The sequence below is a fragment of the Tachysurus fulvidraco genome, chromosome 2 (assembly GCF_022655615.1).
Source record: "Tachysurus fulvidraco isolate hzauxx_2018 chromosome 2, HZAU_PFXX_2.0, whole genome shotgun sequence".
NCBI classification, from domain to species: domain Eukaryota; kingdom Metazoa; phylum Chordata; class Actinopteri; order Siluriformes; family Bagridae; genus Tachysurus; species Tachysurus fulvidraco.
Genome location: NC_062519.1, coordinates 15697193 through 15709333, shown reverse-complemented (window position 1 = coordinate 15709333; position 12141 = coordinate 15697193). Strand labels below are relative to the sequence as shown.

General features: G+C 38.6%; 1 protein-coding gene across 3 annotated transcripts in view; it reads left to right on the top strand.

Annotated features, from left to right (window-relative positions):
• Nucleotides 1–11417, top strand: part of fgd5a (FYVE, RhoGEF and PH domain containing 5a) — a 38124-nt gene extending 26707 nt beyond the window's left edge. Inside the window, exons 8-21 of one of the 3 annotated variants that reach the window (XM_027176383.2) lie at nt 1453–1540; nt 1666–1716; nt 2321–2379; nt 2854–2925; nt 3184–3252; nt 5796–5879; nt 6074–6153; nt 6789–6882; nt 7057–7194; nt 7320–7422; nt 7744–7883; nt 7999–8127; nt 8315–8469; nt 8665–11417. In XM_027176383.2, the coding sequence (XP_027032184.2) occupies nt 1453–1540; nt 1666–1716; nt 2321–2379; nt 2854–2925; nt 3184–3252; nt 5796–5879; nt 6074–6153; nt 6789–6882; nt 7057–7194; nt 7320–7422; nt 7744–7883; nt 7999–8127; nt 8315–8469; nt 8665–8701 (1299 nt within the window). In that variant the 3' untranslated portion in view covers nt 8702–11417. Of the gene's footprint in view, nt 1–1449; nt 1541–1665; nt 1717–2320; nt 2380–2853; nt 2926–3183; nt 3253–5795; nt 5880–6073; nt 6154–6788; nt 6883–7056; nt 7195–7319; nt 7423–7743; nt 7884–7998; nt 8128–8314; nt 8470–8664 lie in introns of all 3 variants that reach the window. The other 2 variants (XM_027176384.2, XM_027176382.2) reach the window with 2 other exon arrangements.
• Nucleotides 11418–12141: the final 724 nt, after the last annotated feature.

Genomic DNA, 12141 nt, shown 5'->3' with positions numbered 1-12141 from the left:
TGGGTCAGTGTTGGAACATTTTAAAAAGTCAATAAGAAAGAAACTACACAAAGTGTGTGATTGATTTGTTGTTGAAAAGGAATTGGAATTGAATCGATTTGGTGGACCGAGTCAATGTGAAATGCCCTTGGAACTGTCTCAGGTAGAAAAACAAAGGAGAGATCAATATTTTTAACAGTTATGAAATAAATGATATCATTACATTTCTAGACCTCAATACTGTCCACACTGAGAGCAAATTAATATGGACAAAAAAATGAATCTAGCTATATATGCCACAATATCACAAATTCGTATGATCACACATATCTTCCTGATTTTGTATCCTAGGGTTAGGGACAGGACCAGGTTAAAAATCTGCCAGCCTTATTGTTTATGTTCCAGTTTATATGATCACTCTTTACAGGCGTTGGTGAGCAGAAAAACATTTCAAAATGCACAACAGGTCGAACCTACAACAGCAGAAAGCACAGCAGGTTTGTCAACCATTAGCCAAGCTGAAGAATCTGGGGTTCAATGGGCACAAGACTTAACAAAATTGAACATTTAGCAATTTTCTGATACCGGAAAATATCTCATGATCATTTAGAAGGGTTCATCATTCAGGGTGAGACTGTACCACAGTCATTGGCTGTCAGGAGAAACAGATGAAACCCCAGATGTTGTTGTTTGCCAGTGCTTCTTGATGCACTGCTTTTCTGCTCACCACAGATGTAAAGAGTGGTTGGTTGAGATGATCAACTGAAGCTCTTGCTCTGTATCTGAATACCTTTTTTCATTTCATTGTGAGAACATGATTGGCGTGAATGGTGACTTTGTCGATGGCTTTGTTTTACACTTTTATCACATACACATTAGCGTACTTTCACAGGTCACGTCCTACCTGCTTATAACCTTTCTTCATCTCACCCTGCTTTGTACTCCTCTCCCCCCTGAATATCTGTTTATTCCCCCAGCCCGATCTCGGCGAGTCATCTGACCTCCAACACGCCCCGCGAGCCTGCAGGCTTCTCCGAGTCACCCTGAACAAAGACTTGTCCAAGTCAATTAAGGCTTGATTGATTTTTACACTCTCATTTTGCCTGCAATTCACTCATTCTCACTCTGTTTTTTTTTTCACTGTGAATAATGAATAATTGAGGAACAGAATGAGATTTATCGCGGTTCTCAGCCATCTTCGCCTGCAGGAAAGGTCACCGATTGTCCTTGGAATGATTCCTGTCTGTGGTAGTTTGGTATATCTGTGATCTGGGTGTTGTAGTCTGAAGGTCATGACAGGACGTCTGTGTGGGCTACACACATCTGTGTCTGTCTTTATTGCGTTGCGTTAACATTAGTCACATTTTTAAGTGGTGTGTGTGTTTGTTTGTGTGTGTGTGTGTGTGTGTGTGTGTGTGTGTGTGTGTGTGTGTGTGTGTGTGTGTGTGTGTGTGTGTGTGTGTGTTACAGCAGCAGAATTCAGAAGGTGTGCAGATTCCTGTGAAACACCAGCTGCTGCAGGTCATCGTGCGTGTACTGCAGTACCGCATGCTTCTCACAGGTAACACGGCACATATACACGTGTGTGTAAACCAGTACAGGGGAGTGTGTATTTGACTCAGACTGGGAGTTTTCTGGTATTTGGCACTAAAGATTTGCTTTGTGTCTACATTTTATTCTTTCCAGATTACTTAAACAACCTCTCCCCTGACTCTAAAGAATATGAAGACACACAAGGTATTGTGCTCCTCTACTTCCCTACATTTTTAAGCATTAAAAAAAAAAGTTCAACATTCTCCATTCTGAATGGTCCAAAGTGATTATTTTCTATAACAGACCATTTTCTATAACAAATTACAACATAGTGTACATAACTGTTGTGCAATAAAAGGAATTAAAACACTTCATGTACTGAGATGGTAAGGCATCACGTTGCTCCTGTCCTCGTATATTTTCCCTAGAACAGCACGCCACATTGGGTTTCATTCCTTATATATAGAATATATTTACTGTCCTCAGTTTCAGCCAGTTATTAGCCAGAGCTTGTCAGCAAACTGGTTCATATAGACTTGATTTTATTTCATTTCATACAATGGGAGCTAGATTGAATAGCTCGAATTTTGTCTTCTGGCTAAACAACATTGGATGCTTGCTCATTATCCTCCAGTGTTCTTTTTAAAAACAATTTGCTGAGTGCACACACACACACACACACACACACACACACACACACACACACACACACACACACACACACACACACACACACACACACACACACACATGTAATGCAAGTTACTGTGATTTATTTTTTTTACACCATGTCTAATTTGTCATGCAGCTGCATTGGTGATTGTGTCAGACGTTGCAGACCAGGCCAACGACAATTTAAAAGAAGGGGTAAGTCTGTGCGTATGAGTGTGTGGGATCTCTGACCTGGCAAAATGTTTACCACATGATGCTATGGTCGTCAAGGGCGGGGAGAGATGATGTCATCATAACGTTCCAGATGTTTTGAAACAAAGAGCTTAGTGTGCAGTGGAATGAGGACTAGACAGAAATACAAAGGCTATCCCAAATACACACACACACACACACACACACACACACACACACACACACACACACACACACACACACACACACACACACACACACACACACACACACACAGAGGATCCCTCTATCTCTTGCACTCCTATTCATTTCCGAACCTCTCTTCCTCCCACTCATTTGCAAAGCAAACAAAAGCATTCAGAGCATCTCATTTTGTTTCTCTCGCTCCTTCTCCTATCTCCTGTCTCTTTCCCACTCCGATTCTGTCCCCCCCCCCCCCACTCACACTCTCGTTGTCTCTCTCTCTTGGTTTCCCAGGAGAACTTGCTTCGTCTGGTCCACATCGAGTACAGCGTGAAGGGGAAGAGGAGTTTTCTGCAGCCGGGAAGAGTAAGGGCTTCATACAGACACATATTTGTGACTCACATGAGCAGATATGTTGATGCGCTAATATGTCAGTACGTTCCAAGCACAGCAGCACGTCTAAGTAATGAAATTAGCACAGTGACACCTCACTGATAAAATGTGGTGACACTCATACGAGATGGCCATCTGCTCTTTGTGTGTGTGTGTGTGTGTGTGTGTGTGTGTGTGTGTGTGTGTGTGTGTGTGTGTGTGTGTGTGTGTGTGTGTGTGTGTGTGTTCCAGGTGTTTGTAAAAGAGGGCACACTCATGAAGGTCTCCCATAAGAGCCGACAGCCTCGACATCTGTTCTTGGTAAATCTCACTGCATTTCTTTCCTGCTACTTTCTTCATTTCAGGTTTTCCTCTTTTACATTAGAAGTCAAGCCACTAAGCATATGTGTAGCATCATAATTTAATAATGCATGGAGAAAAAGGCATTTTCATTTTACGGTGTTTATTTTCATTCTGATTCTCACCCAGCAAGGTTCACAATTACACACAAATTACAAACCGCCCCTTTAATCCTTGAACATGGACATATTCAGTTGTTATAACTCCTTTAGCTTAGGGCAGAGTTTGCTGTTAAGGTTTAATCGCATCAGTTTCAGGTTTAAGAGCTTCTCTCTTGCTCTCTCTCTCTCTCTCTCTCTCTCTCTCTCTCTCTCTCTCTCTCTCTCTCTATCTTTCTCACTCGCACTTCTCTTGCTGTTGTTTTTCAAGACTTTGTTTCCTCTCTCAGGATGTTTGGTGTGAGTAAGTGGATGCTGGTTTCCTTTATAATTCCTGACCAGACAGTCAGCAGAACCCTCTAGTGACACTCGAGCATACATTCAAATACACACTGGCATTAGATCAGATTACATACATACATACATAAAATTACATCAGACTCGTTGATCTTTAGAAGCGGTTTAAGTTGCTGCTAACGGATCTCAGACCAGTGGGGAACATTGTGATTATTTTAATAGAAGCACGCTTCACTATCATTTGCTTGTTACAGTAACAAAAATGGAGAAAGTTAGTAGCTAATTTTTCCCTTATCTAACTTAACAAAGTGTTAGTTCTAATAAATAATATGAGTTAGTTGTCAACCCAAATGTTCATGGTTAGCGTGTATGTTTCCTGAAAAACAAAACATGCACCTGGACCTTTTCAAATACACATGACACATCATGCATGCACAAATACCTCTGCTCCAAACATATCGGTGTTTGTTCATAGTTGTCTCCTCTACATTGTCTCCTCCCTCTTGATTTTTCCTTTACGATCCCGCTATTGACTCGAGTTTATGTGACTGATGATTGCGTCCGTAACGCGGGCTGCAGGTCAGACGTGACATCACAGGGTCCACGAGTAAAGACGACTGTCTCGCTTCAGCTTTCATTTATAGAGTAATAAACAAAAGCAAGTCAAAGGCAGCGTTAAGAGACATCAGTCACGCTGTGACCGGCACGTCTGCGCATCCGTGCTAGCAAATCATACACACCTATATTTATTCTGCACAGGTGAAATCCATCAGTTGTCAGTGCACTGTAAAAAAGTGTGTTTTTCTTAGAAGTCATTGCAAAGTCAATGAAATGAGGAAAAGAGAAGCTGTACGGATCTTATACAAGCCTGTGTTTTTGTTTTTATGATTACACAGAATCCGATAAAAAGAATTCGATTTTTCTTTACTGTATTGATCAATGCTACAGACTGAGTGATGAATACAACTCTTCAGTGTTTGTCTTGTTTTAGGAAATAAACAAGCTACATCACAGAGATCATTATTATCCAATAACAACATGTCCTGATGTGTTTTATTTCTCGCTAATTTTTTATTTAACACTGGAGATCCAGTCTATGTTCGATCAGTATAAACAAAAGAATTCATTTATGGTCACCAGACTGATATAAATTGAGTCAGGACAATGTTGGCTTTCTGTGTTTTTGCCTGTTTATGAAAATTTTTGCTGTTAATGAACAAGCACAAGAAAAAAAATAACAACTGTATTTGTTGTTTGGAGCTTTGCTATGAATACATTGCCCATAGTAGGCTAGGGGGGAAAAACAGAAATAGTGATGAAACACTACAAATTGTTGAAGCCTCAAGCATCTACTTTCATATCAGCTTCAACAAAACAGGCACAAATTCCATCCATCTTTACGCTCCTATGATCACATGTCAGGAACTGTCTTAAATCCTGGTCTTTAAATGGTTTCCTAAGCGTGTGAGAGAACAGGCTGTTGCGTCTGCTTGTATTTATTGCTGTTTTGTTGTCGCTGTTTAAAGCCTCCACCCAGGTTTCTTTCTCTGAACCACTATTGCAGAATTCCTGGATGCTGTCTGTGAGATATAGATGTTTTGGGCACTGCACGTTGTGTGTCCCGGTGATGTCATGGCTTTTGTTTGCTAAATTTGTCAAGTTGAACACAATGAATAGTTTGAAGTGTGTGTGTGTGTGTGTGTGTGTGTGTGTGTGTGTGTGTGTGTGTGTGTGTGTGTGTGTGTGTGTGTGTGTGTGTGTGTGTGTGTGTGTGTGTGAGAGAGAGAGAGAGAGAGAGAGAGAGAGAGAGAGAGAGAGAGAGAGAGAGGGTGAGAGAGAGAGACTGCATGTGTAAGTATGAGTTCCCACAGTTAAATATCAAATAAGATTAATCATAGCTATTGTGTGAACCGTGTTCACAGAGTTATTGGCTTCTTCTGCCCTCTTGTGGTGAATAATTGAAATTGCAGGCTAGGGAAGTCCGTGTAGTTTGGCTGTAGATTATTAATAATAAATGTGTACGTGATATAATGTTGTGTAGGATAAGACTCATGGTGTGTGTGTGTGTGTGTGTGTGTGTGTGTGTGTGTGTGTGTGTGTGTGTTACAGATGAATGACATAATCCTGTACACCTACCCTCAGCAGGATGGCAAATACAGGATGAAGAATACACTTCCTCTCAGTGGGATGAAGGTACAGTCCACATTTCAGCTTCTTTCATGATTTTAGATTCTTTTATTAACTGCCTCTATGTCTGTGAAAGAATGGTGTCCACTTGATATCCGGTGGAGTGATTCCTTTAACACATGTCTGTGTGGTGTGTGTGTGTGTGTGTGTGTGTGTGTGTGTGTGTGTGTGTGTGTGTGTGTGTGTGTGTGTGTGTGTAGGTTAGTAAACCAGTCATCGATAACGTCCTCAACACACTAAGGATTGAAGTTAATGATGTCACCATCACCCTTTCAGCCAGGTACGGCATCTTATCAGGTTTTATCAGCGGGAACATTTCAAAGAGGCGCAAGAAGATTACATGCTTTTATTATAATTCCAGGAAATTTAAAATTCCAGATCAAACACATGTTCAGTGTAGAAAGTCAAACTAAATAGAGAAGCTTGACAAATGATAAGAACCCAGATCTATTTTGTTTCCATCTGGAAACATTCAAAACATCAAAACAGTGCAGGCGAATCCCACTGAATCATTCAGATCCTCGAATACACACTTACTTTGTCATGATGCATATGAAAATGACCTCTTTTTTTATTACTACGCCATCTCTGTTAATTAAAAGGACCTTTTGTAGGTTTTATGCATTTGTTCTTATATCGGCATGTAAATAAGCAACACTAGATTTATCTCTGTGTGTCTCCAGCTGTCTGTCTGGCTGTATGTTTGTCAATCTCTCACTTTCCGTGCTTGACTGGCACGATAAATAAATTGCCAAATGCAAATCAAGAAAATAAAGAAGTGCAAATGATGTACATGAATTTAAGACAATCAAAAAAAATGTGCATCACATCTGTAAGGTCTCTCTCTCTCTCTCTCTCTCTCTCTCTCTCTCTCTCTCTCTCTCTCTCTCTCTGTGTGTGTGTGTGTGTTTGTAGCTCTGTAGGAGAGAGAGAGGACTGGTTCCACACTCTGAGTCGAGCTATAGCCGACCACGCTGCAGGCCTCAATACGTTCAGCTCTTCCAGCGAGGTGATCACCATCTTTACATATTTACAACTGCTTAGATATTGATGTGTGTGTTTGTGTGTGTGTTATCATGTGTATGTGTGTTAGTTTTCAGCTATCATACATGTATATGTGGTACACGGTGGGTGTAGTGTGTGTCCATGTGTGGTGTGGTCAAGCTTTCTGCTGTATTTCCAGGCGAGAGAGAAGCTGTGGATGTCCCTTGGAGAAGCGGCTCCTGTCCTCGTGCCCATCTCTCACGCCATGATGTGTATGAACTGTGCGTCAGATTTCAGTCTCACTCTGCGCAGGCACCAGTGCAACGCATGTGGCAAGGTACACGCATCCTGCACACATCCTACTGAAATATTGCAGTAGATGTTGCATTTCCAAAAATATACTCTAATTGTAATAAAGCAAATAATCATACGACATAAATGATCTTTGGCTCCTGCCTGCAGGTGGTGTGTCGCTCCTGCTCCAGGAACAGATACCCGCTGAAGTATCTGAAGGATCGTATGGCTAAAGTCTGCGACCGCTGCTACACTGAGCTCAAGAAACGAGGCATGTTATCCAAAAACTTTTAACCTCAAATCGTGTGAGCTAGTATCTGTCTTTTTCTAACAAGTTTTACACGGTCAGTTTTACAACCATAGCCGAATAAAAATGTTCTAACTTTACATAGAGATAAAATTAAAAATCATTAAATATTATAATTCACATGTTTGCGATCTGCTTGTTAGTTATCTCACTTACTGTAGGTACATAATTGCAGTTGCTGTTCTTATTGGACCACAAGGGGGCGCCCTTCATCTTCGTCTTCAGCTAAATCTCATAAACCGGAGTAAGTTGAATACATCAATAATAATGTTTGTGTGTGTGCAGGTGGGAACGTTCCGATTCCATGTGGCAGTGCTAGTCCACACACACATCGTGCCAGTAGACCTCTGTCCGCTGTGTTTCAGAGCCTACAGCCTCCCAGTCTGTGGAAGAGCAGGAAGAGCAGCACATCACCTCTTGCTCAGGTATTACTCAACTCTATTAATTCCCTCTCTCTCCATATTTATTTGTTTCTTTCTCATTCTTTTGTGTTATATTTTTGTGTGTTGTTTGTATGTGTGTGTGTGTGTGTGTGTGTAGGTGTCGGTGGGTGCTGAAGGCTCCACTATAAGTGGTAGTTTGCAGAGGCGGAAGAAGAGCAAGCGGAAATGGAAGAGGCTGTGGTTCCTTCTCAAAGATAAGGTGCTCTACACCTTCACAGCTCGAGAGGTGAGGGGACACAGAGTCTCCTACACCAACACACACACATACATACACAATTAATTATCAACACTCACAGCCAACAGATGATATCTACATAACACATATTCCAATTTATTGTTTATCTTTCCACATTTGTCACATGTATGTTCATTACTTAACCTCTCTCTCTCTCTCTCTCTCTCTCTCTCCTCAGGACAAGGTGGCAAGTGAGACTTTGCCTCTTCAGGGTTTCACAGTGAAGCTGTCTGATCAAACTGAGGGTGAGGACACGGGTGGAGTCTTTCAGCTTTACCACAAAAAAACACTGTACTACACATTCAGAGCAGATGATCATCACACCGCACGAAGGTCTGTCTGTCTCAGTGTCTCTCTGTCATTCACTCTCTCACTCACACACACACACACACACCCACACCCACACAATATACATACACTGTTATCAGAGCTGATGAATCAACACATTCTAACAAATCAGATTTGAGTATTCAATCTTTAATCTTCCACTCTTTCACCTCCACACATTCTGTCTGTCTTATTTTACAGATGGGTGAATGCCATGGAGGAAGCCACAGTATTATAGTATTAACTGAAGCAGAAGAGGAAAGCGTGTGCTAAAACACACACATCTCACTCCAACATGAAGGATTATTTGCACCTTCCTTCCTTCCTTTCTTTTTTCTTTTTTTCTTTTTAATGCAGACTTTTAAACAGAGTCATTCCTACGTACCTGGATTCGATCACCGGATATACAAAGATGGAGAAAAAAGTGTTACTCGACTCACCTTTGTTCACGTTCTCTCTGAAGAAAAAAGGAATTGTAAAATGTAAATAGGTGGTATAAAATTAAGGATTCTTTTACTGCAGGACATTTTTCATACGCCGGATTTATCCGCTTCAATTTTTAAAGTTAAGCAAAAATGACAGTATATAAGTTTAAATCTCCGCTGTCTGAATTTTTATACGCAATAATATGATTGATGTGCATTGATACAAGACTGTATATTGGCTGTATATTTCATCAGGAGTTATTACATTGTAGACTGTAATATAATTCGATAGACAGGGCATGTAAATTGTGCCGTAGTTCAACTTTCAGCGTCGTTGTTTTTAATTTACACATCCGTGCTTAATTTTTTGTGTAGTTTACAGACACCACATAAAAAACACACACACAATTTCATACTCAAAAAATGTTTGTTGAGCTTCTTTAGTTTTGCACTGGAGCTACGATGTTAATGCAGTTAAATATTAGAAGTCAGTCTTTTATATTTTTTATTTACATACATGCCCAAATCAACATCATTAATCTATATAATCTAAATATTGTATATTTTGTGTAGTATTTACAAAATGAGAAATGAAAAATACATTTAAATACATTTAAAAAATACATATAATAGTATATATTACTATTACTAACTTTTTCTTTGCTATATGCCTCGTTTAAACTTTTGGGAGGCAGGGCTTAAGGAGCAGACTTACAACATTATGTCCTTATTATAATTTTTAGGAGGCGGAGAGCTTAGTGAGCAGACTGACACCAGTATGTCCTTATTATAATTTTTTGGAGGCGGGGCTTAGGGAGTAGACTGACACCAATATGTCCTTCAGACTGACACCAATACTGTATGTCCTTATTATAATTTTTAGTAGATGGGGCTTAGGGAGCAGACTGACACCAAGATGTCCTTGTTATCATTTTTTTTAAATAGGCGGGGCTTAGGGAGAAGACTGACACTAATATCTCCTTATTATCATTTTTAGAAGGCGGGGATTAGGGAGCAGACTGACACCAATATGTCCTCATTATCATTTTTAGGGAGCAGACTGAGGCCAACAAAACAACACTCAGCTACATCTGGATATTTGTTGTTGTTGTTTAGATTACAGACAGGCTTCCTTTAAGTCTCAGGTTGATCTGAGGTGGAGCTCCATTTCTGAACTAAAGAAGCAAACACGACACGCTATATACAAAAAAGGGATGCTGACTGATGACGATGCTGAGTCTTTCCTACTACTGTACATGATCAAGTTTACTTCACTACATTGCAAAAAAATTGTGTGTGTGTGTGTGTGCACCACAGTGTCCGAGGTCAATTATTCATCTTTTATATACATTATACAGTATATTATACATTTTTTCATCTGCATTCACGATGCATCTCTAGGATGCACCCTGAACTCCCTTTCTGCCTGTTGTTTTCTTTTCATTTCTACAACTGAATTCTACAGTCACTTTTAGAAAGCTGAGCCTAAACCAGAAGTCAAGTTCTCTTTAATCAGGCTGATTATTAATATCCTTACACGGTTAATCCTTGCTGTTATTTACATGGACACCACGGTTACTGTACGTCCATGTTTGAATGTTTGGCCACTTCTCACTCACAGGTTTTGCATTGTTTCTCTACACAGTAACCAGAGATCAGGAACCGCATCATGAACCATATTCAAATCAATGAGGGCTAATTTGTCCACAGGGGATCACAGGCTCTCTGTGACAAATGTCTCCGTTCCCAGGAAGTGAAAGATGTATGATTGACCTGAAAATTTTCTCTGTCTTACAGATCAGTAGTTATTTATTTACTAATCCCTGCATGCTGAATCAGATTAGCAACAGTTCAAATATATAGGATTGTACAAGGCTAAGACTGAGAACACCGGTGATATACTTCTTTAAATATCTATTGCTACACTGGTATTTTTTTGTTTGTTGTTGCCACAACACAAACATTATTGACCGAAGTAAGGTTTATTCTGCTGTATGTGTTGATGATACACTGATGTATTGCGAATGTTACTGTAAGCTTCGTCTAGGTGCTTTACACCAACTGAGCCTTTACAGCACACTATAATGAAGCCTGTTCTGCTTTCTTTTTCCCCCTGACATCTCAAGCTCAATTCTTTCTTTCAAAGGCAACGTTTCTATGATATGTTACTGAACTTTGTATCAGATCTAGAGATGCACATTATCTCATTTTTTGAGGTTACAGTCCCACACTGTGTTACGTTATGGTTATATACATGACAAACTACAGAATTTAGAGTAATGTAAATGAAATGTACATAATTATTAAAAAAAACAGTTTTTCTGTTGTTTGCACGGAAAGATGAAGGAAGAAAAAGAAAGTTATGCCAGTTATCAATAGTTTTATCTGTCTTTTTTACATGAGGGAATAACAGTTTGGTTTTTATTTTATTGATCATTTACAAACTGACACTTTTTTGTACTTTATTTTTAAGGTGAAACAGGTTTATGGATTTGGGATACTATTGTTCAAATAAATATAGTAAAGAGATGTGTCATGTAGAGACCATTCATTTTAAATAAATAAATATCACAATAATAATAATAATAATAATTATTATTATTATTAATAATAATTATATATAATAATAATAATAATAATAATTATTATTATTATTATTATTACTGTTATTATTTTAATTATTTTAATGTTATTTTACTATTATTATTTGTATTGTTTTAATGGTATTATTAATGTATTATTATTATTATTATTATTATTATTATTATTATTATTATTATTATTATTAATAATAATATATTATTATTTATTATTATAAAGCAATCATACAGAAAAGCATAATGTATACTATTTGGTTTTATTTATTTAGCTCATTTACTTGCTCAAAGGGCCTTAATTACAAATATGAATATAAACAACTAAATATTGAATAATCCATGTTAATGGAATAATTTATAATAAAATAAAAGCCCCAATGACCGCTAACATGGCTTGCTTAGAATCTATTTTATTTAATATTTAATAAAAGTTCAAATAAATGTATTTAATATAAAATAAATAAATAAAAATATTTTCTGGAGTATTATACTACAACTGAAAGCTAATAATAATAATAATAATTCCCTATTTTCCATGAAACCGGTGTAGTTCCTTGAGCAGCTGATAGAGAGCAGCACACGCATTTCTAATCTCAATGACCTTTCAGGAGTTGGTGCTGTAGTGACTGTGCAGAATTGTAGTAATTATTACCATG